This window comes from Epinephelus fuscoguttatus, linkage group LG2 (assembly GCF_011397635.1).
Source record: "Epinephelus fuscoguttatus linkage group LG2, E.fuscoguttatus.final_Chr_v1".
In the NCBI taxonomy this organism is placed as follows: Eukaryota; Metazoa; Chordata; class Actinopteri; order Perciformes; family Serranidae; genus Epinephelus; species Epinephelus fuscoguttatus.
The window spans coordinates 42,696,738-42,721,372 of record NC_064753.1 but is presented as its reverse complement, the minus strand read 5'-3'; the positions used below and the strand labels follow the sequence as shown (position 1 = coordinate 42,721,372).

The 24,635-nt window shown below is 42.0% G+C and overlaps 1 protein-coding gene across 1 annotated transcript; it reads left to right on the top strand.

Moving 5' to 3' along the window:
- LOC125900875 (paired amphipathic helix protein Sin3a-like) lies at positions 1-24,614 on the top strand. Its single transcript, XM_049596151.1, has 21 exons — positions 1-186; positions 5,893-6,109; positions 6,518-6,706; positions 7,381-7,487; positions 7,644-7,977; positions 8,162-8,413; positions 8,534-8,686; positions 9,583-9,738; positions 10,082-10,168; positions 10,306-10,424; positions 10,687-10,912; positions 11,149-11,265; positions 11,450-11,688; positions 11,782-11,965; positions 12,191-12,773; positions 14,027-14,196; positions 14,485-14,658; positions 14,751-14,843; positions 15,658-15,752; positions 18,106-18,313; positions 20,038-24,614. The coding sequence occupies exons 2-21, from the start codon at positions 5,915-5,917 to the stop codon at positions 20,254-20,256; spliced, it is 3,900 nt and encodes a 1,299-aa protein (XP_049452108.1). The 5' UTR covers positions 1-186; positions 5,893-5,914; the 3' UTR covers positions 20,257-24,614.
- The last annotated feature ends 21 nt before the right edge of the window (positions 24,615-24,635 follow it).

Here is a 24,635-nt window from a genome sequence, read left to right as displayed (position 1 = left end):
TTCATACATACACTGTTGTTAGCGACGTAGCCTCTCCGGGCAATTTCATTTTTTGACATTTCCATCCGCGACCACTTCTCGGAACTTCACTTTTCGTCACGGCCAGGTGAATGCACGAGTAGCGGCTTACTGGTCGGGTTCCGGTACACTGGTGCGTCAAATTGTTGCTGGTGGCAGTCCTGCGAGGTAAGTTAAACTAGTGCTAGCTTGTTAGCCGAGGGTACCCTGTACTGATGGGGGTTGGTTGTTGTGCTAACGTGCCATTTAGTTAGCTTCTACATAACCTTGCCGAACATACCAGATAGCGATCTAACACTGGCTGCTTTTATGCGATGACTAAATATTTTACTGTGTTAGCCTCTTCCAACAAAACAACATGTGGGGCTTTCAGTAGCGGCTACGTTAGCTTGCAACGCCGATAAGTTAGTCTAAGTAAGGCTAGCATGCTAATAGCGGCGACCATGAATTAGCTGACATGCTAAAGCTGAGCAGACCTGACAACATGCATTTTTGTTGTTAGTTTGTTCTCGCTGTGTCTAGTTTCACTGCATGTGTCGGGGATTTTGATCAGACAAACGTTTGTGGTGGGGAGGCGGTTTGTGTGACAGCTAAGTCTTCTGTCCAACTTCTCGCTCAACTTAATGCGACGTTAATGTTATGTGGACGCTAGTGCTAGCTAGCTAGCTAGCTAGCGCTCTTCCTGACCTAACGAGCTAGCCTTAGCAGAATTAATCAGAATGTGACTTTATTTAACTATCCTGGTGTAACGGCAGCCCGTGTGTTGTAAACTACAGCAGCCGACTGTGTCTGAAGCTTGGCTGTTTTCTTGTCGGTGTCTTCTACCTAACAGCACGGTAGCCAACACGTTCAGCTCATCTGGATTTTTTTAGTAAGTCCCATTTACTGAGGACGGTCAGCGATGACCCGAGTGACAGACCACCGACACTCGCTGTGTCTTCCTGCCCAAACCAGCCTTTAAGCTGCAGGTCGTTAAGGCTAGCTCGCTCGCCACATAACTTCGAGCTAGGAAGAAAGCCAACGTCAGCCATCAGACAAGCGAAAGCGGTCAGCTCACCGAAAACGGATGGCGTTAAGCTCGGTGTTTGGCAGAGAGGGGGAGGGGATGAGGCAGGGCTACAGCGAGCGAGCGAGACAGAGAGAGAGAGAGAGAGAGAGAGAGACAGCGCCTACATGCCTTTAAACTGTAAATGTTAGCTTTTTGTAGCGCTAGTCGACTAATTTCGCCATCTTTTACTGTCTGTCGTGTTTGCTTCGCGTTTCGGTAAAGAAAATTTGAAGCTGGATGTGCGACAGACTCGATCTCGGCGACTCAAGACCGTTCGCTCAGCCACCGTGTTTTCCGAAACTGGTGGTGCAGGGCAGCGAGGCACAATGTCTGCTCTCCGCTGACCGACTGCAATGACGTTAGCTTAGGGAGCGTCAATAAATTACTCTTCTCTGTGTACACGTGTAGAGTGTGCTGAGAGCAACACAGACAGGGGCCAAACATCTTTATGCAATCTTAAAATTAGATATTTACAATGGTTTTAACTGCTCTTATTTTTAAATGAACGTTTCACACACACTCACGTATATTTTGAAAATTTACTTTAATATTTTATTTAATTATGTAGTGTTAAACACTGTAGCATAATGCAAATTTTATTTGTTTGTTGTGATCAAATTTTTGTTTATTGAAAAACAGGATTATAGCACGGACGAACAGTGTGAGTACAGATGAGAATAATATACAGCAATTTTCACTCAAGAAAAATAAATATGAATACAAATAAAGGAAAAATAAGTAAATAATCAAGTGAAATAATGACAGAAATTACAAACAAAATAAAATTAAGATGAATGTTAACGCCCCGGAAACGCCCCACCCTCCCCTCCCTGGACCCAGGACCCTATCTCCTCTACAGTATCACGCCAAGAGGCTTCGTAGGTTAGTTGAAAGTGATTGTCAAGCCACTATTACTGCCCCTTGTGCTCTGTGGACTTGAGCAGTCGACAGCTCCAAATACACAATGTCCAAATATGTCAGAATTCATGCACGGAAAGAAAGTGAATGTGGGGGTTTCCAACGTGTAGCCACCACTTTCTTTGCTGCTGTTAGGCCAGCTAACAGCGCACGGTTGTTAATTAGGTTCAGTCACGAGTTGGACAAATCAAAATTAGTGCAGTTTTTTTAATGTACATTTCATTTCCACTTAATTTTATTTATTGCTCTATAGTCACACATTTTCTTTCGTACTCTTATTCTTACTTCTGCCATCTTCTCTATTCATTACAATGGAGAAACTGTAATGAAGCATAATTTCCCCCTGGGGATCAGTAAGGTACTTCTGATTTTGATTACATGCGCTTTAAATGATTTTTTAAATCTATACTATAAAGTTGAGAGATATCCTGGTAAATACAAACGGTAAAACTGAAAATAGAAAAGTCATATTTCGAACCAAAAAAAGTATCATGGAATTGGGTTATTTGAGCCCTCATGGGTTGGCGGCACTGCAGTGTTTAGCACTGTCGCCCCACAGAAAGAGGGTTCCTGGTTCGAACCCAGAGTTTGAACCACCAGGAACATGTGCTGACACTTTGTATGCAAACTCAGCTCACTGATTTTGCATGTTCTCCCCGTGTCAGCATGGGTTTTCCCTGGGTTTACTCCGGCTTCCTCCCACAGTCCAAAGACATGCAGGTTAATTGGTGTCTCTAAATTGGCTGTAGATGTGAATGGTTGTCTATCTCTATGTGTCAGCCCTGTGATAGTCTGGTGACCTGTCTAGTATGTACCCCGCCTCTCGCCCGATGTCAGCTGGGATAGGCTCCAGCCCCCCCTGCAACTGCTAACAGGATAAGCTGTTACGGAAAATTAATGAATGAATGGGTAGGAAACAGAATCAGAAATACTTTGAGTCCAAGTGGAAGTAGTGATTCGTTACAGTTGCTCCAGTTTAAAGAATAGAGAATTATAATGAAAAGGAAGTATGTAAATTTAAGTAATATGATACAATAAAATGGAAATAAATGTGCATTATGCTACAACATTAACACCAGTACTGAAGGTATTAAGAAAAAAAGTTGTGCTACATTACACTGTATGAACTAGTGTTAGATTCAGAAATATAAATCATGTACCATGCTATAGTGGTTACTACATTATATACGTCAGTAGAATAAAGACGAGAACATTCAAGAGGTGTTAAGAATATTACACAGATGAATGATTGCCCAGAATATTGTGGCAGTTGAATTATGGCACCAATTATTGCATGGTAAAAAATAAAGTAATAATAATAAAATTAACGGACTGCCCCTGCTTTTTATACCTTACTGAACAAAGATGTGTCTTTTCCAGAGCACTGTCACACTGTGTTTACTGTGGTGGATATGAAAATATTGTAGACAGCTGTGTAGATCAGTGTCTGTGCATAAACTCATAAACCTGACATGTCCCTTCGTTCACAATGCATACATTATATTAAGTTATCTTTAAGTGGCATGGAAGATCCAACATCCAACTATAATGTACCAGATGGGCAACATGGAGGCTCTCATACTGGGTGTTATTTTTTGTAATGTTTCTGCAGTATAATGTGTTGTATTTATGTATCAGTCAATAGTTTCCACTCCATATTTTCTTTTGTTTACATCTAATTGAGTTAAAAATGATAAATCTAAAAACATAGTGCATTTCTGTACAGTCTCTGTACATTATTATGCATTTTAATGTTATTCAATAGGCCACAGCAAGCTTCAAATTATTGTCATATGCACAACTCTTACAGAGAAGCAGTCACTAGCAATGAGAATATAATCTCTTGGGCTCCCGCCAGCAATGCTCACTAAATATGTATTAAAAGAAAATCATGTCAGTAAAGAAAAATCTAGAACATGCAGTAGTGGGAAATTAAAACATAGGGGTGAAATGTAACATATAAAATGATACATGTTTGTAGTCGACAGTTATTGAATAGTGAATAAACTGTAATGTAAATGGAGAAAAATGAAAATATGTATGCATAAAGGGAAGTAAGAAATATATACTGTGTATATACAGAGATGTAAAACAGGAAGTAAAAGTGTATAAAGGTTAAGGGACACTGTTGTGGCGATGTCCTCAAGAGCTAGAGGTCAAAATTCTTAAGACCTATGGAATAAAGCATTCCCTGAGCCTCACGCTATGGGACCAAAAGTCATACTTTATCTGTATTACTTAAATTGTATTCAGTTTTGTTCCACCTATTGAAAGATCTTTTAATATCATCAAATGGATTTGCAGAAGAAACAGGAATGTTTAAAAGCACTCTCTAAAAGATGGTGTGCACACCAGCCATTGCATAAAAAATGTTTTAAACTCAAAGTGAGATTTTATAGCATCAGTAAATGTACTCGGGCACCATGTTCTTTCCAATTATACATCTCCAGTCACAGCTGTGAGTTCCTCGTCCTTGCTTTGTAGTGTGAAAAGTAGTAATAAAAACATTTATCTTGATACAGAGCCTTCAGTTGTACCAAATTATATAATACAACACAGTCGGGAGACACATATGGGAATTAAACACTGTGGTTATTACTCATCTGTTAAGTTACAGATAGCTGGTTACGTCATTGTAGCCTAATGGTAGGAGGAAGAAGCCCCGTAGCAGCCGTGCCTATTACTTGACAGACGGTCCCTAACCAGCTGTAACAGCCATTCTGCTGAACAATGATGGCACGTCTATTTATGGACATGCAATGCTCATGGGCATGAATTTTTCTAACGCTTACTTTTTCTCGTCGCCTTTTATTTTGATGCACAAGTTAGTTCCTGCTTTGGTTTTTACTTTTTTTTTCTCGCTTGTAATTTGCATTTTTTTAAATTCTTTTTGAAACTTGCTACACTTGTAAAACAGGACTCTCACTCATCAGTATGTGTTTACATGTGAAAATATGGTGCAAATAAAGGTTGACATTAAAATGATTACCCAGATTGAAAATATCCAAATGCCGCTGTTGTAGCCCGAGGCTGTTCAGCCTAACTACCGGTATTTACACAGACAAGACCTGTCACATTTTTGTCATATTTTAACTCAGAACGTTTACAATCTATACTTCTGTATCGTTTTTAGAGCCTCTGGTTAAAGACTGACTCTTAAGTTAATTGGTAAAATTCAACAAATGTCCATGTTTTCTGCCATTAAGTGCCTGTGTGATACTTTGGGCAGAGTTTATGGGATTACATTATAGTGAATCACTTTTCAGTGCTTCCACAGTGACTGTAGAGTTAAATCAACTCCTCTCTGAGACAATCAGCCCAAAAATCTTTTGTTATACACTTTCTACATTTACATCACAATGTGTAGTTTGTTATGTAAGTGTATACGGACCATTTACACTGTTTGCGATGCAGTCGGTACACCTTCAACAAACAATATACTGCGTCACAGCTGAGGAGACAGTGCTGTGGAGTTTTAAAAAAGGTTCAGTTTAAGCACAGTGCAGTCACCATCACACCCTCTTTAATGAGCTAATTTTAAGAGTAACTTGCCAAATGTGTGCATTTATTGTCATCTAGGCTTTTAATCAGCATTCTGGTTAGATTGACACAGAATAATCAGAGAGAGTGCAGACAAATTAACAAGAACGATCGGCAATTCTCAAACATCAGGGAAGTATGTGTAGGTGTAACTGTGATACTGGGCATCAGTGGGAATTAAGCAGGAATAATTTACTTTACTAGGATTGACGTAAAAGCTGACCGTTTTGTATTAAAGTTGATTTGTAAAAGTGTTACTGTCTTCGGCTAGTTCTTGCTAAAGAAATAAGATGCACATTCTTAGAGAATCCTTGATTGATTAAAACCAAACAGCCTGTTTACTTTCCATCTGTCTGTGTCCACTTCAGCTCCGTTGAGTATGCGTGTACAATGAAGAGGCGTGTGGAGGACCAGGAACCAATATTTGCGCCCCAGCAACAGCAAGCACGTCGCCCCCCAGTTCAAGGCATTGCAGACAGCTTCCAGCACCGGGCCCTCGCCCCGGCCCCTACTGTGATAGAGGCAGCTGCAGACAACATGCAGCCATCCACCGGCATCCAGTATTCTCTCCCCCAAGGCTACCAGGTATGATGGCATCAGTGTATTCAACTCGGACAACAGCCTAACAGGAGCAGGAGTGGCTGCTATTTAATATAGCTATTTAATAGGCGACATTTTGTCAATGCATCAGTAAATCAACAGTTTTAAATATTGTTGTTTATTAAGGCATTTTTCAATAATCATCACATCATTTGTACGTGTGCGTGGTCTGAGGCAGTTTTAGAGTACTAACAAATTCAGGTAAATTCAGGAAAACATTGATGAATCCCAGATTTTTACAGATGAACCGAATATTATTAAAGAGTAGATGCAGTTTTAAGATGTACCTTTTATTCAGTGTCATTTTAATAATACATAAAGGACTTTTTGTATCCCCACAGAAAACAAGCTTTATCGATGCTGACATCCAGTAATTTCTTCCCAAAAACACAGGTGCCTACAATGCCTCAGAGCACAAGTGGACATGGACACGGACATGGACATAACAACGCTGCACCTCATGTTGGTCCCCACGCACACAGCCTGGCAGTTCAGTCCCAGGGCCCTGCAGTGGTCCAAGGTCACGTTCACCCACCTGCACCCATGACTTCAACCCAAGGACAGCAGTTTCAGCGACTGAAGGTACACGCACGCACGCACGCACGCAAAAAAAATGGCTCAGTAGCACCCCCTACAAAATTTTGACAATGCAGCCCCCAAAGCTGGTTTGACCGACGTGTACAATACTTGATAGGCACATATAACACTCTTAGACGTACAAAAAGCCTCTTGTACCCATTCTCTAAACCCAACAGGAAGTCGGCCATTTTGAATTTACTCTGCCATTTTTATGTATTGTTGCCCATTTCCAGGGCTCGTTCTTTAACGAACCAGTCCTAGAGATTTTATGTGATTGACTTAAAATGTTGGTCTGTCCCTCCGAGAGGACCTTGAAGAAGCAAAGTTATTACAAGCTTGAGTTTTCGTCAGTCCATGTGGTAATGCTAAGGCGTAAAGCTTGCATGTGTCACCATGAAACAGGAAGTGGTTTGTAACTCCAGCATACACGGTCCAGTCTTCCCCAAATTTCACACGATTGATGACAGTCCCGCCCTGAACACATCCATATGCCAATATTTAGTAATGAGTACAGCGCCACCTACTGGCAACAGGAAATGTCATGTTAGGATATGAGTGATACGCCATCTCACTCCTGCGTACAGTGTCCTACTACCTCAGAAATGAACTGTTGCGTCAGCCGGCGTCCTGCCAGCACGCCCAAGTTGGTTACACTTTTTTTGCTCTTTACTTTGTAGGTTGAAGATGCCTTGTCCTATCTGGATCAAGTGAAGCTGCAGTTTGGAAATCAGCCACAAGTTTATAATGATTTCCTTGATATTATGAAAGAGTTCAAGTCACAGAGGTAAGTTCTAAGTTTCTTGGCAACATTTGGGGAAAAATCCATAAGTAATATTTCTTTTTAGTCAAGGTTAAACATAAAACACACAGAACAATATCTGTGGACCCAGGTGAAGGTGAATCAGTCGCTAAATTCCTATCTTTCATTCTGTCACTACAGCATAGACACGCCTGGAGTCATCAACCGCGTGTCCCAGCTCTTCAAAGGCCATCCGGACCTCATCATGGGTTTTAACACTTTCCTGCCACCCGGATATAAGATTGAAGTTCAAACTAACGATCTAGTCAACGTGACCACGCCGGGTCAGATCCACTACATCACCCCTCATGGTATTTCTGTTCAGAACATCCCTGTTACTGGAGCGCCCAGCCAAGCTGCGAGCCACAACCAGCACCAGAGTCTGCCACAGGCTGGGCCGCACACCACTACCACCACCACCACCACCAACACCCCGCCCACCCCCACCCAACCTGCTCCAAGTAAAACCAGCAAGGTAGAATACGTGCTTCTATACTGGTCCATATGTTATGTGGTTATAGAGCAAACCCAACTGGTTGTCTTTAATTATTAGATTTGTTTTAGAGATATTGCTAACGTGTTTTTTTTGCACACCAAACTGAATCTTTGCTGAACGAGTGTAATGACATGCTTGTACTCTTTTCTGTCAATCCCTTCAGCCAATTCAGTCTCCAGCCCACACACCCACCAGCCAGCCCAACCCATCCATCCCATCCTACGCCTCACCGCGCTCACCTTCGGTTCAGTCCCACACTCCTGTGAGCAGCACGCCGTCCGGTGGGCCGCCTCTCCAGAACAACCAGCCAGTGGAGTTCAACCACGCTATAAATTATGTCAACAAGATCAAGAACCGCTTCCAGGGTCAGCCTGACATCTACAAAGCCTTCCTGGAAATCCTTCACACATACCAGGTAGGAAAATACACAAAATGATGCAGGCAGTTTATCATAAACAGGGCTGCCGGTACCCAGAAGAAAATGGAACATACCAAGTGTCAATCTCGTGATCTTTTTTATTGATACATTTTCCAGAAGGAACAACGAAATGCTAAAGAAGCAGGAGGAAACTACACTCCAGCGCTGACTGAGCAGGAGGTCTACACTCAGGTGGCAAGACTCTTCAAGAACCAGGAGGACCTGCTCTCAGAGTTTGGACAGTTCCTTCCAGATGCAAACAGCTCAATGGTGAGTCTCTGTGAACAAACTAAAATGGTTTGTGTTGTGATTGTTCCTGGCCGTGTTATGTTAAACATTTGCAGTCTAATAGTGTTGATGTAAATATAAGTAAATATCACTGAAACAACACAGGAACACATTTTATTTTTTTAGCAGTGGCTGGTTCGTGACAAAAGCTGACACCACATATGTTATCTGCCATCAGATCAGCCAATAGCAAAATTCAGTTACAATAGCAGGATTTCAGCCAGTAGAGGGCAGTCACTATGCAATTTTATAATGCAACATGTAGACCTGAATCCATCAACAACACTACTAAATACCCATATACACTAGTGTAGTCTCTCTTTAATATTTCTTATAATTATTATTACCAATAAGTATTTTAAATTAGGGCTTGTGCTGTTTTTGGTGTCAGTGCTAAGCTGAATGAACTGAAACCACTGCCTAAACACTAAAGTTTTCTATATTTATTAAAGGGATGGTTTGAATTTTCTGAAGTGAGGATATATGGGGTACTTATCCAAAGTCAGTATATTAGCTACAGTAGATTCCTGTCGGCTCGCCCTGGTTTTGGGAAGCAGGAAGGAGTGTCATCACTAAAGCTAAGCAATGTACTGCTGTAGAGAGGGGCAGCAGCAAAATGTTTTAGCCACCTAAAAATATCATGTAACTGTTTGTAATACATCGGCTATGGCTACGTACTTCATACAACCCCACTTTAAAGGATCAAACTATCTGTTTTAGTGCCCTCACTGCCTCTTATCCTGTCAGGAAAGACTCTCCATCTTGTATTTAGCTTCCACAATAGTTGATTATATTTAACCAAAAATTATTTTAATGCTTCCTGCAATTTTTTTGTGACTCGTCTTTGGTGAGGTTATAATGTGTAATGCTCTTCTCAGCTGCTTGGAAAGACCACACCAGACAGGGCAGAGTCAGTGCGCAATGACCACGGCGGCACAGTGAAGAGACCCTTACTGAACAACAAGCAGAGACTGAGCCAGAACGGCCTGCCAATCAGGAGGCCTGCTGGAGTGGGAGCGACACCACCTGTCAAGGTACACACACCTCTACGTTCTGTTCAAATTTATACAGCTGTTCGTTTCTTACATCTTTACTATAGATGTCAGAAATGCCAATATGCTGCAAAGGCGATTTGTCTCAGTTTATATTAATAAGGTTAAATATTATTAACACCTCACAAATACAGTTCAGCAGCACCTACATAAAGATAGGAGCTATTGTAGTGCTGCTTTAATAGTTTATTTTGGATTTAACTGCATTTAAAAGATAAACTGGTTGTATTAAAATCTACTAGCACCACCAACATTTACCAGTTTTTAAAAATATAAAATTTTGCTTCACCAATCATGATTTTGTCATGTCCTTAAACTCTCGCAGAAGAAGCCCAAAATATTGGGAAAGGACCATGGCGTGACTGAAGTCGGCAAACACAGCACCAGCACTGAAACTATGTTCTTTGAGAAGGTCAGTGTCGATATGTTCAGCACCAGTGTGTGTTAATTTTAAGTCCCGATGATAACCAGATGTTAATGATATGATGAAATCATCTCAAGGGAGAGTTTGTTCATTAATGTTTGTCACTTCTGAAAACACTTTAACAGGTGAGGAAGGCTCTGCGGAGCTCTGAGGCGTATGACAACTTCCTGCGGTGTCTTCACATTTTCAACCAAGAAGTAATCTCTCGTGCGGAGCTGGTCCAGTTAGTCATACCGTTTCTGGGGTGAGTTAAATTGTACTATGGAGACATGAAGTACAACTGTGCCAATGATTTTGCTACTCCTCAGTGTGGGTTAGTGTCAGTATTTAATGAGTACTCTAGTAAAGCAATGGGTTTTTTTTCCTGATATAACATGACCTTGTTGAACCAGACAGATTTGGATTTTAATGAAATATAGTATTGATAAAACTGAAGATAAGATAAAACAACCACCTGTCCGTATCTCTAATTGTTTGTTTCCCGTTCATTGCGCCTCGATCAACAGAAAATTCCCAGAGCTTTTTACATGGTTTAAAAACTTCCTGGGGTACCGAGAGTCGAGTCACGGGGAGTCGAGCCACGCAGAGAGTTTACCCAAAGAGCGTGCAACAGAGGGCATCGCCATGGAGATTGACTACGCTTCCTGCAAGAGGCTGGGGTCCAGCTATAGAGCACTGCCGAAGAGCTACCAGCAGCCCAAGTGCACAGGAAGGACGCCGTTGTGCAGAGAGGCGAGTCACTGAAGGACACCTGCTTATAAAATGTTATCTTTGTCATGATGAACCGTTTATGCTCTCTCACAGGAAATGCTTTTGAGCTTTTGTTATCAACATTTCCTGGACAGCATATACCAGTAAAATGAGAAAGTCGAATTGTCCTGCTGTTTGTGGTTTATGATGTTTGTGCCCGCAGCACGTGACCGCTTTGCAAAAATGACATTTAAATTAAACTTCCTGTCCTCCTGCAGGTTCTCAATGACACGTGGGTGTCGTTTCCATCATGGTCTGAGGATTCTACATTTGTAAGCTCCAAGAAGACTCAATATGAGGAGCACATTTATAGATGTGAGGATGAGCGCTTTGAGGTGAGGAACACAAAGTCCACTCACACTTCAGAATAAATATTGAAGGTTCTTGTGTGGTGTGAAGAATATATTATTTCCCTCCAAAGACCAGAGAAAAGCCTTCAAATGAAAACCTAGCAGCTGACACCGGCAGACACAATCAGACATGGATAAACTTATTTGTCAATAATCTCCCCTGCTTTAGCTGGACGTCGTGTTGGAAGCCAACCTCGCCACGATACGAGCCCTGGAGACGGTGCAGCGGAGGCTGTCTCGCATGTCAGCTGAGGAGCAGCTGCGTTTCAAGCTGGACAACACGATGGGCGGCTCCTCAGAGGTCATTCACCGCAAAGCTATCCAGAGGATATATGGAGACAAGGCCCACGACATCATCGACGGGCTCAAGAAAAACCCAGCTGTGTCTGTCCCCATAGTGCTGAAAAGGTTAATAGTCTGATTTTAGTTTCTCATCAGAGCTTTGATAAGATTTGAACACTTCAGGTTGTGCATCACGTTTTTTTTATGTTGCTGTTTCAGATTAAAAATGAAGGAGGAGGAGTGGAGAGAAGCACAGAGAGGCTTCAATAAGATCTGGCGGGAGCAGAATGAAAAGTATTACCTGAAGTCACTGGACCATCAAGGCATCAACTTCAAACAGAATGACACCAAAGTGTTGCGTTCAAAGACCTTACTCAATGAAATTGAGATGCTATATGATGACGTAAGTTTTCTCTCGACAATAATTTGATTATTTATGAAGGAAAATGTAACTGCTCATTGTGATCGTTGGTTGTTGGTGCTTATTTTGATACAGTAATAGTTTTTACAACACAATTGAGTTTATGTGTTGAAGCTTTAAATTGGACACTAGCTCGTGTAAATGTTTTTGCTCTCGTAGTGATATTGCCAAAATGTAGTCAAATCAACTCCTGTCTGTGTCCCGCAGCGCCAGGAGCGAGCATCAGATGAAACTGCCACACCGCCCCCGAGCGGCCCTCACATGACCGTGACCTATGAAGACAGCCAAATCCTGGAGGATGCTGCTGCCCTCATCATCCACCATGTCAAAAGACAGGTGGGCATCCAGAAAGAAGACAAGTACAAGATCAAACAGATCATCCACCACTTCATCCCTGACCTGCTGTTTGCACGGCGAGGTGAGCTCTCTGATGTGGAGGAGGAGGAAGAAGAGGAGGAAGAAGCCATGGAGATGGATCCAGATGGCCCCAAGAAGCACAATGGCCTGCCAGGCAGCAGCCCATCGAAGTCCAAGCTCCTCTTCAGCAACACTGCAGCACAGAAGCTGCGGGGCACGGACGATGCCTATAACATGCTCTACGTGAACAACTACTGGTACATCTTCCTCCGTCTTCACCACATCCTCTGCTCTCGTTTACTGCGGATCTACGGGCAGGCCGAGAAGCAGATTGAGGAGGATGCCCGTGAGCGAGAGTGGGAGAGAGAAGTGTTGGGGCTCAAGAGGGAGAAAAATGAAAATCCAGCGATCCAGTTGAAGATGAAGGAGCCAAGTAAGTGAGAAAACAAGTGGTTTAAGTTTTGTTAATGTTTAAGTTTTACCATAAAATCTGTCCAGTCCTCATTGTGAGTTAGTCTGGAACCTCTCAGTTCATTTTTAATTTAAGAAGCTTTATTAATTGCTGCAGTTAGAGCAACGTGTGGCACAGCTCTGAGCATCAACAGATTTAAACAAGACTACAGTGTGCAGCTGTTATGGTGTAGCAACGCTACGTGTGTGAACGAGTGTTCATGTTTTTGTCATCAAATTTCGAAAATAGTACTTTAACTTGTCACAATACTATACAATTCCTAACTTCTATACAGTAGCTTTAAAAAATATTGATATTCAAGACCAATTTTTGATACCGCAGGGTCAAATTTACACTGAGGGCATACAGGTTAACAATTTTTAATTAAAAGATAACAACATAATATGTCTATAACATGAGAGTGACGACTATTCCTCTCTTGGTTAGGACTGTACTTAGGACTGGATGGTAGTAAATATTAAGAATTACTCCTCTGGGAATGTCACGCTCATAAACCCGTTTCACACATTCAGAATCTATATGTATTTTTTACATGAGTTTTGCCTCAACAGCGCTCTTCTTTACTTAGCTTGGTTTATGCTCGCTATAAATATATATCAACTCATGCATTCAGTAACATTACAAATAAATGTTCCACCTTAAAAGTTGCCAGCAGTCGGTCCAGTGAATTAAGTTATTTTCTCCAACTACAGCTGCTGCAAGAGGCAGCAAAACGTACTTTCAATTTACAACTATAGTTTACTTATATATGTAAGACGTGCCACGGTATGAACAGTGGTTACAAAACCAGACACAACTCAGCCCTGAGCAGAGTGACCGTCCTCTATTGACCAATCAGACTGCAGTGTTCACAGCTCCACCTTTTAGTACCAGATCTGTGTGCTAGGTACCCCAACAGAGGGGGGACCAAACATGGGGACGGTACGGAACGGTTCCATTGGTACCATCCACAACTATTCACAGTGGAGATGGAAAAAACATGCACAGAACTGAACTGTACTGTACTGCTCGGTGTAAACAGGGCTTTGGAAATCTGAACTGTAGGTGACCAGAATCATCTACCAGAGGAAATAAAACATGAGCTCACAGATTCATCTGCTCACTAAAATCCTCCGTAACATTGACTTTGATTCCTCTGTACAACCTTGGTATAGTGTACTTTATAATATCTCACCATGTAACTCAACTCACATGTACTTTGTTTCTGCCTGCAGTGGATGTTGATGTCGAGGACTATTACTCAGTGTTTCTGGAAATGGTGCGTAATCTTTTGGATGGGAACATGGAGCCGGCTCAGTACGAGGACTCCCTGAGGGAAATGTTCACTATCCATGCCTACATTGCCTTCACCATGGACAAACTCATTCAGAGCATCGTCCGGCAGGTCAGCTCAAGATTATATCATTTGATTTGATTTATTGATTATAATTGTCATGTCACGCAGTGCACAGTGAGCTAAAACAAATGCACATTTGCACGCTAAGAAAAAAAATTGAGATAAACGGAACAAGAGAGGCACAGCGAGACCATAAGGAAACATGTCTGTTGAGTTATTGTTTAGCATGCAGGCCAGCTCCAACATGTACAAAAATAAAGTATCTTTAGACTCTGCGATAGATGATCGTCACTTGTTGGCACAGATGTTGCATACTGAACTTGTTGCTTCCCACAGCTCCAGCACCTCGTCACCGATGATGTATGTGCGCGCGTAACGGACATGTACCTAAGCGAAAGTGCCAATAAAGCCACGGGGGGCTCACTGTCCACGCAGACATCCAGGGCCACAGCAGAGGGGGCCTACCAGCGCAAAGCAGAGCAGCTAATGTCCGATGAGAACTGCTTCAAGGTACCACACGCCCACAGAGTAACAATGATATCGTACATCAGTCTGAACGACTCAGAACACTTTGTTAATACATCACTTCCTTCCTTGTTTAGTTGATGTTTATAAAGAGCCGAGGATCAGTCAGTCTGGCCATGGAGCTGCTCGACACAGAAGAGGTGAACTCTGACGAGCCGGCAGAGGCAGAGGTAAGACTCATTACAATGATACACAAAGTTGTCAGTTTATTAGGTACATCCTGTGTTACTCAGTACAACGTTCTTGCTAATAATATGACTGCTATGACTGTTTTCTGAGGCAAGAGTTGTTTTGCATTACGTGTAATATCTTTGTCCTCCAAATTGACATCAACTGGTGGTGGTACACACTCATACACATTCACACATGGTACAGCAGTTGGGAACAATTTGGGGATCAGTGTTGATCCTACTGGTTTCATTTTTATTATGATATAAAAAATTCATATCGTGATACTCGCAATATTTCGACTTGTTGACACTTGACGTCATACTGTTACCCACAGCAACAACAAACATGGCTGAAAGCAAAATTATTACCGACTCCACGATGGTTCCCTAAAAGGAGCAGCTTCAGTAGTGTGGAATAAACTGTGGCGTCCTGAATGCTTTATGAACAGCCCTGGACTTCTCAGACTCTTTTAGTGACTTACAGCTCAGAGGGAAGTCAGTCAGCGGCTCCTCTGGCAGCAGCACAGCGTCTCTCCCTCTTCTCTCTAGCCATGCACACACAGGAGTCATTGTCGTCCAGTGATTTTGTCATAAATCTTTGGTAGTGTAAATCTACGTAACTCGCGGCTCAAAAAAAAAACTCCATATATGTGAATGTGCGATAGTTGTGGTATCATAACAGCCTGTCACAGGTTACAGCGTGATGATTAGAGGAGAAATGGCAGAGCATAACAAACTTGTCATGTCGTCACCCCTACTGTATGTTACTGAATATGCAACGCATGTTAATTATTTCCTGCGCTGTCCTCCACAGAGATGGTCAGACTACGTGGGCAGATACCTGAACTCAGATTCTGCATCCCCAGAGCTGCGCGAGCATCTGTCCCAGAAGCCGGTGTTCCTCCCCAGGTGAGGCCCCAGCCATGTGTCCCTCTTGTCTGCATACTTTCTGTCCTGAGGCTCTAGTCAGCTGAGCAGCCACTCCACTGTTGACAAGCCAAACCAGCTGCCAAATACAACTCATTTTCAGAGATAGAAAACAGTGGCACTTCTGCACAAGCCTGACATAGGAAGCTCTTTGTAATCACAAAAAAAATATTTGGTGTAAGAACTCTATCTTTTTAGTGACGGACAAACGAGGTTTATAAAGGTTTGTTAAAAAGAGTAACTCCACAGTAACAGTGAAGTGCTTGCAGTGCCTGAACACCCTCCTGTTTGTAAAGAATCTCATTGGCTGTGAACGTGACTTTTGTTCAGTTTCTGACCTCTGCCTCACGTGGAAGATTGCACTTTACATGGCCATCTTTTTTAAAAAATATGGAATTTATTTATTCATCGATTCAGTTCCTTTTTAATGGGAATTTTATTTATTAATAGTAAGGTTTTTTAAAATGATTTTGGCTTGATCATGGGTTTGAATTTCCACCTCAGCAGACTGCTACGAGTAATCATTTGGTTTGATTATTATTCACGTTGTATGGAATTTAAATGACAATTTTCATTGTGTAACATAAAAGCAAAAGTCGATGAATGCACAAACTGAAAGCAAAACAAATGGGTTCCACATTTTTCGTTTTAATTTGATTTTTTTCTACGATGTCTTTGAGCTGAGTTTGAGAGACTGAAGCTGTTGTGTTGGGCCTGAGACACTCTGTTAAGAGAGGACAGTGGTTTCCTTTTCTACCTTATCATGCCCTTTGTTTGTGATTGTATTCAGATCAAAGTACCTGTATTTGACTACTGTTTGCAACTGTAAATGCCCAAATGTCCATTTGTTTAAGTCTGTTATACTCAGTGTTATGTTTGTAATAACTTTCGGTGGAAACAGTGCACTCCCTTTGCAACTTTTTGTTGCGGGTGAGGTTTCTTTCCACCGCTTTGACAGAAGTTAGTGCTCATAAGTTTTTAAAAACTCTAGTCAAGCACATTATCTGCAACACTTGTACAGAGGAGTAGGGTTTGTAAATAAAATGATTGTCTAAATTGTCTGTTCATGTTGGTGTATTTCTTTCCCGGCACCTCAGAGCCGTGCATGGAGGCGTGGTTGTGTCTAAAAAAGCTCCAGATGAGTGTTGCACATTGAGCCTGTCTGTCATTGCTTTTTGATGCTTTTTGATTTGATTTGTTCCTTTGAGATGGCTGTCCATTACCATGAACATTTCAAAAGGCTTTTTAAAACACATACACACACACACGCCACACACACACACACACACACATACAGAGAAAAATACTGCTCTTAGTTTTATCTAATTTAACCCATTGCATAAATCTGGTACCTGACTATGATTTATCAGTGGGCTCACCCACATCCTGTCCCTTTTTTTCTCATCAAATCTATGAGAGATCAGCAGCACAAGAGGTCAAACGACTTCCTTCTTCACAAAACTCTTCAGTGGCAGTAACAAAAAAAAATAAATTCCAGCAGTTTCTTTTCCAGTTGTGTTGGGTCTTCATCTCATGATCATAACACTCTGTACATTGTTGGTGAAAGTATGTGCACATCAAAGTTCTGAGCTCACATTTTGGATTGGTTTCCTATCAGGCAGCGATTTTCTAGTGTTTGTCTCTAACGGTTTTTTTGACTTGAAATTGGCCTCACTGTCATGTCTTTTAAGTGGAGCCCTGAATGCAAAAATATGCTTCACGGTTTCAGTCCCCGCTCACCTGTACCCTCAGTGGTAAGTACACATTTAAAACTTTCATTCAGGTGGGGTGAATAATTGCTTTTTTTTTAATTACCTGCACAAAATCGGGATAAACTTCCGATTCAGATATTTGTTTGCCAAGCAGATTTTACATTTGAACTATGTGGCTGTGCAACGGAAGTGCACTGTACAGAAATATCACGACTGCTGCCTCTGCTGCTCTTATAGATCCACATTCCCCTCGAATGATTTGACTCCCTATCTAATTCGGTCACTCGGGTGAGTTGAAATGCATGGGTTTAAGATTAAGTGTTTAAAGGGACAGTCCTCTCAAATTTGACTATGCTGTTTTCAAATTTGCTTAATGTCATGTGTATTGTGCCTGACCACATCTCCTGGGCTTTAAAATCGCACAGTGCATACTGTCAAGTACAAAATTGTGCCATACATAACGTGTTAATAAAACATTTGTACAGATTTTTTTTTTTTTCTTTTACAGAAATTTGTGCGAACTTTCCCTGTAAACGTGATGCACCCTTTTGATGTATGTGTGGAGTAATCAGAATTTCTCTATCATCAGTCCGGGTTACTCACGCGTGTTTATCTGCTTTCAGGAATTTGAGGCGGATCAGGAAGTGCCAGAGAGGATGGGAGCAGCTGCAGCAGGAGAGAATGAACAAGGTCCCCTCGGACAAGTTGCAGGTCGGCAACAGTGAGCTAAAGATGGAATGCATGTTCAAGCTCAACTCCTACAAGATGGTGTACGTCTGCAAGTCAGAGGACTATATGTACAGGCACACGGCACTCACACGGGCTCATCAGGTAAGCATAGGAAAATGTAGTTTGTAGTTGCTTTCCAATAGGAGGAGACGCTTAAACGAACACAGTGACTCAGACAGCCTTATATCTTCTAGACTACTGTGAGTGGCACTCCTGATGTCACTGTATCCTACACAATACAGTGACAACAAGGTCTTTCTATTCTATTCACCCAGTTAAATGTGAAAATAAACTGGCTCTAAACTTGCCTAATTTAATGTTTATTTAAGTAAAGTGTAGTGGGTTTGGAGATGGCGATTTTGCGCCTGTTTCTGGGCAAACAAAAAGGATCTCACTCTCTGTAGGGAGCCTTTCCATAAGTTGTCATATATTACGTTATACATTGATCAGCCAAAACATTAAAACCATGACGGGTGAAGTGAGAAACATTGATCATTTTGTTACAGTGAAATGTTCTGCTGGGAAACATTTAGTCATGGCATTCATGTGGATGCCACTTGACGCCCTCCACCCAAACACCTCTGCCTTACGGCAGCAGCACTCCCTGATGGCAGTAGCCCCCCAGCAGAACAGTGCACCATGCCACACCACAAAAACTGCTCAGGAACGGCCTGAGGAACGTGACAAAAAGCTAAAGGCATTGACCTGGCCTCCAAATTCCTCAGATCCAAATCTGATCGAGCATCCATGGGATGCACTGATACCTCAGAGGTACACCTAATCCACAGTGGGGCCTCCCTGGATCGGACTTGTCCCTGACATGTCAAGGCACGGACACATGACCTCTGGAGGGTGTCCTGTGGTGTCTGGCACCAGGGTGCTGGCTTCTGATCATTTGAGACCTGTCAGTTGTGAGGTGGGGTACCAGCACTTCCTAAGATGCTCAATCAGATTGGGGTGTGGGAGATTTGGAGGCCAGGTCGACACCTTGAGCTTTTTGTGATGTTCCTCAGGCCATTCCTGAGCAGTTTCTGTGGTGTGGCATGGTGCATTGTTCAGCTGGGGGGGGGTGTGGGGGGGCACTGTCATCAGGGACTACCGTTGCCATGAGGGGGGGGGTTACTAAGCCCACAGCGGTGTTTGGGTGGGTGGAGGGAGTCGACCAAAGGTCTCCCAGCAGAACATTGCATTGTTATAAAATGATCAATTTTACTCACTTCACCCACCACTGGTTTTAATGTTTGGCTGATTGGTGTACGTTATAATAATAATCTGAGCCTGTCAGTGGCAAAAACAAGCACTTTTAACAGAGGCACATTGATGGCGCACATGCCACAAATGGTGACTTGGAGCCTGTTTCACAGCCGTCGTCTCCAGCCCTCTGACTCAATACTAGACCAGTTTCAAAAACTGTTGTTCCCATTCGTCATTTAGACACAAAAACATGTGAATAAGGGTCCAAGTTGAAAAATACCAAGCTTAACATTTAAAGCTAATATAGCTAACAGGAGCCTCCAGCATTTATCCTGTGGTGTAACAGTGCCCCCCAGTGAATGTAGATGGATCTGAGTTCAGCTCAGTAGCCACTAGATGTCACCGCAAGAAGGACGCATCATATTCAAAAGACACATCACTTTTGGTGCCCTCAGAAAAGTGACATTCCCTGGTCCCCAGAGATTTTCTGCCTGTCTTTAGAATCAGTTTTCTACAGTCCAGTGGATCGCTCATTTTGTCTTGACGTTACACTACCTGAATAAATGAGGCGACTCTCTGTAGACATATCTCTGATTTCCCAGTGGCTGAGCTTTGTCGATGTCTCTTTCCAGTCTCAAGAGCGGGTCAACACGCGGCTGCACAGACGCTTTCACACCTGGCTGGACACCTGGGCCAAGGAGCACGTGACCAGTGACATGGCTGCCGACAACCACAAGTGGCTGATGGGAGAAAGACGAGAAGGCCTGTTGCCCTGCACCACCACTTGCAACCCTGAGGTCCTCCATTATATCAACATTAACAAGTACCGGGTGAAGTACAGAACACTGTAGTCTCTGTTTACTGAAAGATAAACTGTGGCAGTGACTGTCTTCACGCAGCAGACCAGCAGTTACTTCATTTACACAGTAGCTTCATGCAGATTTTTACAACCTGCTCTTACTGGATTCCGTTGCCAAAAGTTTTGCAAATGTGTCAGAAGTGATTCAGGAACTTTGTCCAAACTTTTCAAGCGTACTCTGCGAGTTTTGTAATATATGTGAAAAAGAGGATTTGCAGGTGTTGCTGTCAGTATATTGAAAACAACCCACCTGTTGCAGAACTCCCACTATTAAAGGGATAGTTCAGATCTTTTAAAGTTGGGGTTGTTTTGGGGGGTTCTTATCCACAGTCAGTTTATTACCTGCAGTAGATTTTAGCTGGCACACTCTCAGTTGGGAGAAATGTTGAGTGCTGTGAAGGGAGCGGCAACAAAACATATTTTACCACTGAAAAAAATCAGAATCAGTTAAAGTGTACAGTATATCTAGAATATTTTCACTGCTTTACCGAACAACCAGACCCAGTTTTCTATAGTTAACTGAAGCCGTTTGTCACGGTCTTGAAAGTCAGACCCAAATGAGAAAAACAGTGATTTAACATCAGCCCCTTTTATGCTGCCTGTTCAAGGTGTGAATATTGCCCCATTATTCTGCCCCGTTCTGTATAAACGGTATGATTGCAAAATGGAAGGACAGAGTTGTCTCGCCTTTAAGCCATTAGCAGAGGTAGTTACATTGCCAAATTGATGTTTATGTAAAAGGGACAGCCTGCAGCATGGGTGTGAAGTTTTGACGACATGTTATGTCACTGCCAGGAGAGTTAAAAAGCAGCTAGCAGCAGTTAGCAGCTAACTCAAAGACGAAGAACAGCTGCCGAAAGCACTACCAACGCATATGTTATACATCACACTAGAGGCCGACGCATTTGTGTTACACGTGATGCCTGTCATGCCTCTTTTCCAGCTTACATAGGGCGAGAGGCAGGGTTCACCCTGGACAGGTCACCAGACTATCACAGGGCTGACACACAGAGACAGACAACCATTCACACTCACATTCACACCTACGGACAATTTAGAGTCACCAGTTAACCTGCATGTCTTTAGACTGTGGGAGGAATGGGGAGTACCCAGAGAAAACCCACGCTGACACAGGGAGAACATGCAAACTCTGCACAGAAGGGCTCCCCCACCCCTGGTTCGAACCTGTGAGGCGACAATGCTAACCACTGCCCCACCATGCCGCCTGCTCCCGTGTTCAGCGAGCCAAAATGGCTGTTTTTCTCAGCGGAGTCTGGCGGCTTTGACGAGCATAAATGGAGAGCACGTTTTGTTCCTGATCGCCCGTCAACAGCACGTCCCATATTGGCACGCCTGCATCTCTAAACCGGGAGCGTGCTGACAAGACATCTACTATAGGTAATACTGACTATACATAAGAACCCAATACAACCCCAGTTACACAGAGAAAACACTCCTGACTGCATCTTCTCTTTGGAGCAAATCCCAGTGTGAACAAACAAACAAATGGTTCAGCATTTCATGACTAAATCCAAACAGTGAAGTAAGAGTTTTTCCAGATCACGTCATTTTACAGGAAGTAAAATCAAACCTCAGCTTTTCTTCTCAACAGCAACATGTACCTGTTACTTCTGTTACAATGTGTGCTGTCAGACTCGGAGTTTAATCTGGCTTCCAGCTGTAAACTTGTATAGCCTGTGAATGTTTTGGTGGTAAAGGTGCAGTTAGGCACCATATACATTATATATATATATATATATATATATTCAACATCTCTGGTGACTGCTGGATAGATGCCTGGCATCAGTACAATGCCAGCGGTGTGTATCGAGTACAGTAATTTATGACCGCCCAAACGCTTTGTGTAAATATGTTGTTTATATCTAGATTTTTTTTTTTATTATTATTATTGATGTGTAGCGTACATTAACACACACATAGTATCGATCTTTAGCTAGAGGTGGCAGAGAAAATGCAAGAGTTTAACAGTTTTTTTACCAAAGGATGTTTAATTAGAGACCTTTTCGTTGGTGGTCTGCTGAACGTGTCGTTCCTAAAGTCTGTTTAGTAGAAAAAAGACCCATTTTATACGTGTTTTGACCCCTTTCTGCGCATTTCTACCTTAAAGTCTTTGACATCAGTGTCACTCGTGGTTATAAGATGATTGAATGTAGCTGAGCAGCAACTTCTCCTTTTTCAAAGTACAGTATATGTCCGTTTTTGTTTAATTTCAAAGTACTGAAGTCTTAAACAGTACCATCGACTTTTTCTTGTATTTAACTTTTTCTTTTTCTTTACCAAATGGTTACAATCTGTACGACAGGTTCAACGTGTCACCTATAAAAACTGTACATGAGCTGTGTTTATTTTTTATGCCCAGTGTTGGTGACAAACACTGACTGATGTATAGTAGGTCTATACGTGAATGTCAGACATGTGACTTGTGTACAGTGTAAGGATTAAGAGAACAAGCAAGCAATAATAATTCCTTTAGATGCAGTTTATCAAAGCTATCAGTTTGTATTTCTCGCCGAAATACAAATGTGAATGTTGTATTCCCTTTAAGAGAGGGATGTAAACTAAGGATTTTTATCGCCTTTTCCCGTCTGCAGTTTGTTTAATAAAACTGGAATCGGCCCTGTAGATATTGTAGGTAATGTTAGAGGGAGATGGGAAGATATCCATCACACTAAATGCTGTAAAATGTTACACAGTGGAAATCGACAATTAGCAACAGGCTTTTCTTCACATTAACTTTCGGAAACCAGATATAATTTTTCACATGGATCATAACATGGAAGCAAAAGAAAAAATTAATTAAGGGATCTACCTGACTAAATTTCATCCTCCATTTAAGGCAGAGGTCAGTAACATAACCAGCTACAGACAATCTTGGAACAGTTTATTAACTTGGGTTTTTATTTTTATATTTACTACTGTGTTTAATATGGAAAACCACAGCAAGTCCCGGGGAGACGATTGTACATAAAGACATTGTTTGTACCTTGTTTTAATGTGTCTCTTCTCTTGACTTTTATGATGTTGTACATGAGTGTTAGTATGGTGTTTGGCATTAAACTATCCTTTAAATAGACAGAAACTCAGCTGACCACTTCTTTTATTTGCTGCCATCCTGTTTGTGTCATACAGGCCACTTAGAAGAATACTTCACTCACACAGTGACCCAAAGTGAGGAGCTGTGGACTGTAGTTAGTCTGAGTACCATGAATGGGAATGAATTTCAATATAATATATTTGATTAAGGCTTTTTTTGACTTGCTAAATTTATGGCAAGTCACTTTTTAGAAATAAAGTTGCAAAGAGACAGAAAAGTTGACAAATCGGGTGAGAAACTTGGCAACACTGTTAACAACAGCAAAACTATATCATAACATCTGTTCACACACACACACAACTCGTGCAGTTTCCCAAACACACAACACTAAAACATTTTGACATACGAGTAGTGCACCTGGGCAAGCACACGCATTTGAACTCTTTTGAATGCACACGCTTTTCTAGTCGTCCTCCTAGTCTGGGTGCGGACTAGCTAGCTACTGAAGATATAGCCTACTGAATGTATACACATGCTGCTTTTGCTTTTTAATGATTGTAACAGTGAAACAACGAGTGAGCCTGCTGTACAGGAACCAGTGAAGGGAAGCAGGGAAACTTTGCTGATACTCAACCAGCTGTTTGTCATCACAGTGTGCGCAGATGAACGTTGTTTGACAAAAGGCGAAAGGGTCCAGGTGCTGTTCATCTGCGCACACTGCGATGCCACACAGCTGGTTCAATATCAGCAAAGTTTCCCTTTATATTCATTGTCTTGTGTGGCGATCAGCAGTGATGTGGTGGTTCACTTTTACACTGTGATCTGTAGCCTATAGTTCGGCTTTAGCTTCTAACTATCTTTGTCTTTTTAACCTGTTGTTGCTGCTGAGTCAGTCTGACATCCTGGATATATCCTTCAAACACAGACTGTAGACCCCTCTGTCTGCTTCTCTCTGGAATCACTCTTTCATTTCTCCTAAAATATGATAATATTTCTTTAGGGAGTGCAGTTAGTTACAGTGTGAACAGTGTGTAACAGGGCAGAAGTGTTTTAAATCACACTGTTTTAGTGAAAACGCATGTGTTTGGAAAGTACTGAACATATGACTGGATAAATGAGACTTTGATTAAACTGCACAAGTTGTGTGAGAGTTTGTAAACAGATCTTTTGATATAATTTTGCTGCTGTAGGACTTGGTCCCCAATGACTTCATTTCATTAAGAATGTTTGTGTTCGTGGATTCTCCGTACACCACAGAGGCATGCAACAAAAGCGAATTCTCTTCAGGAATTAAATGTAACGCAGTGAGTAACTTG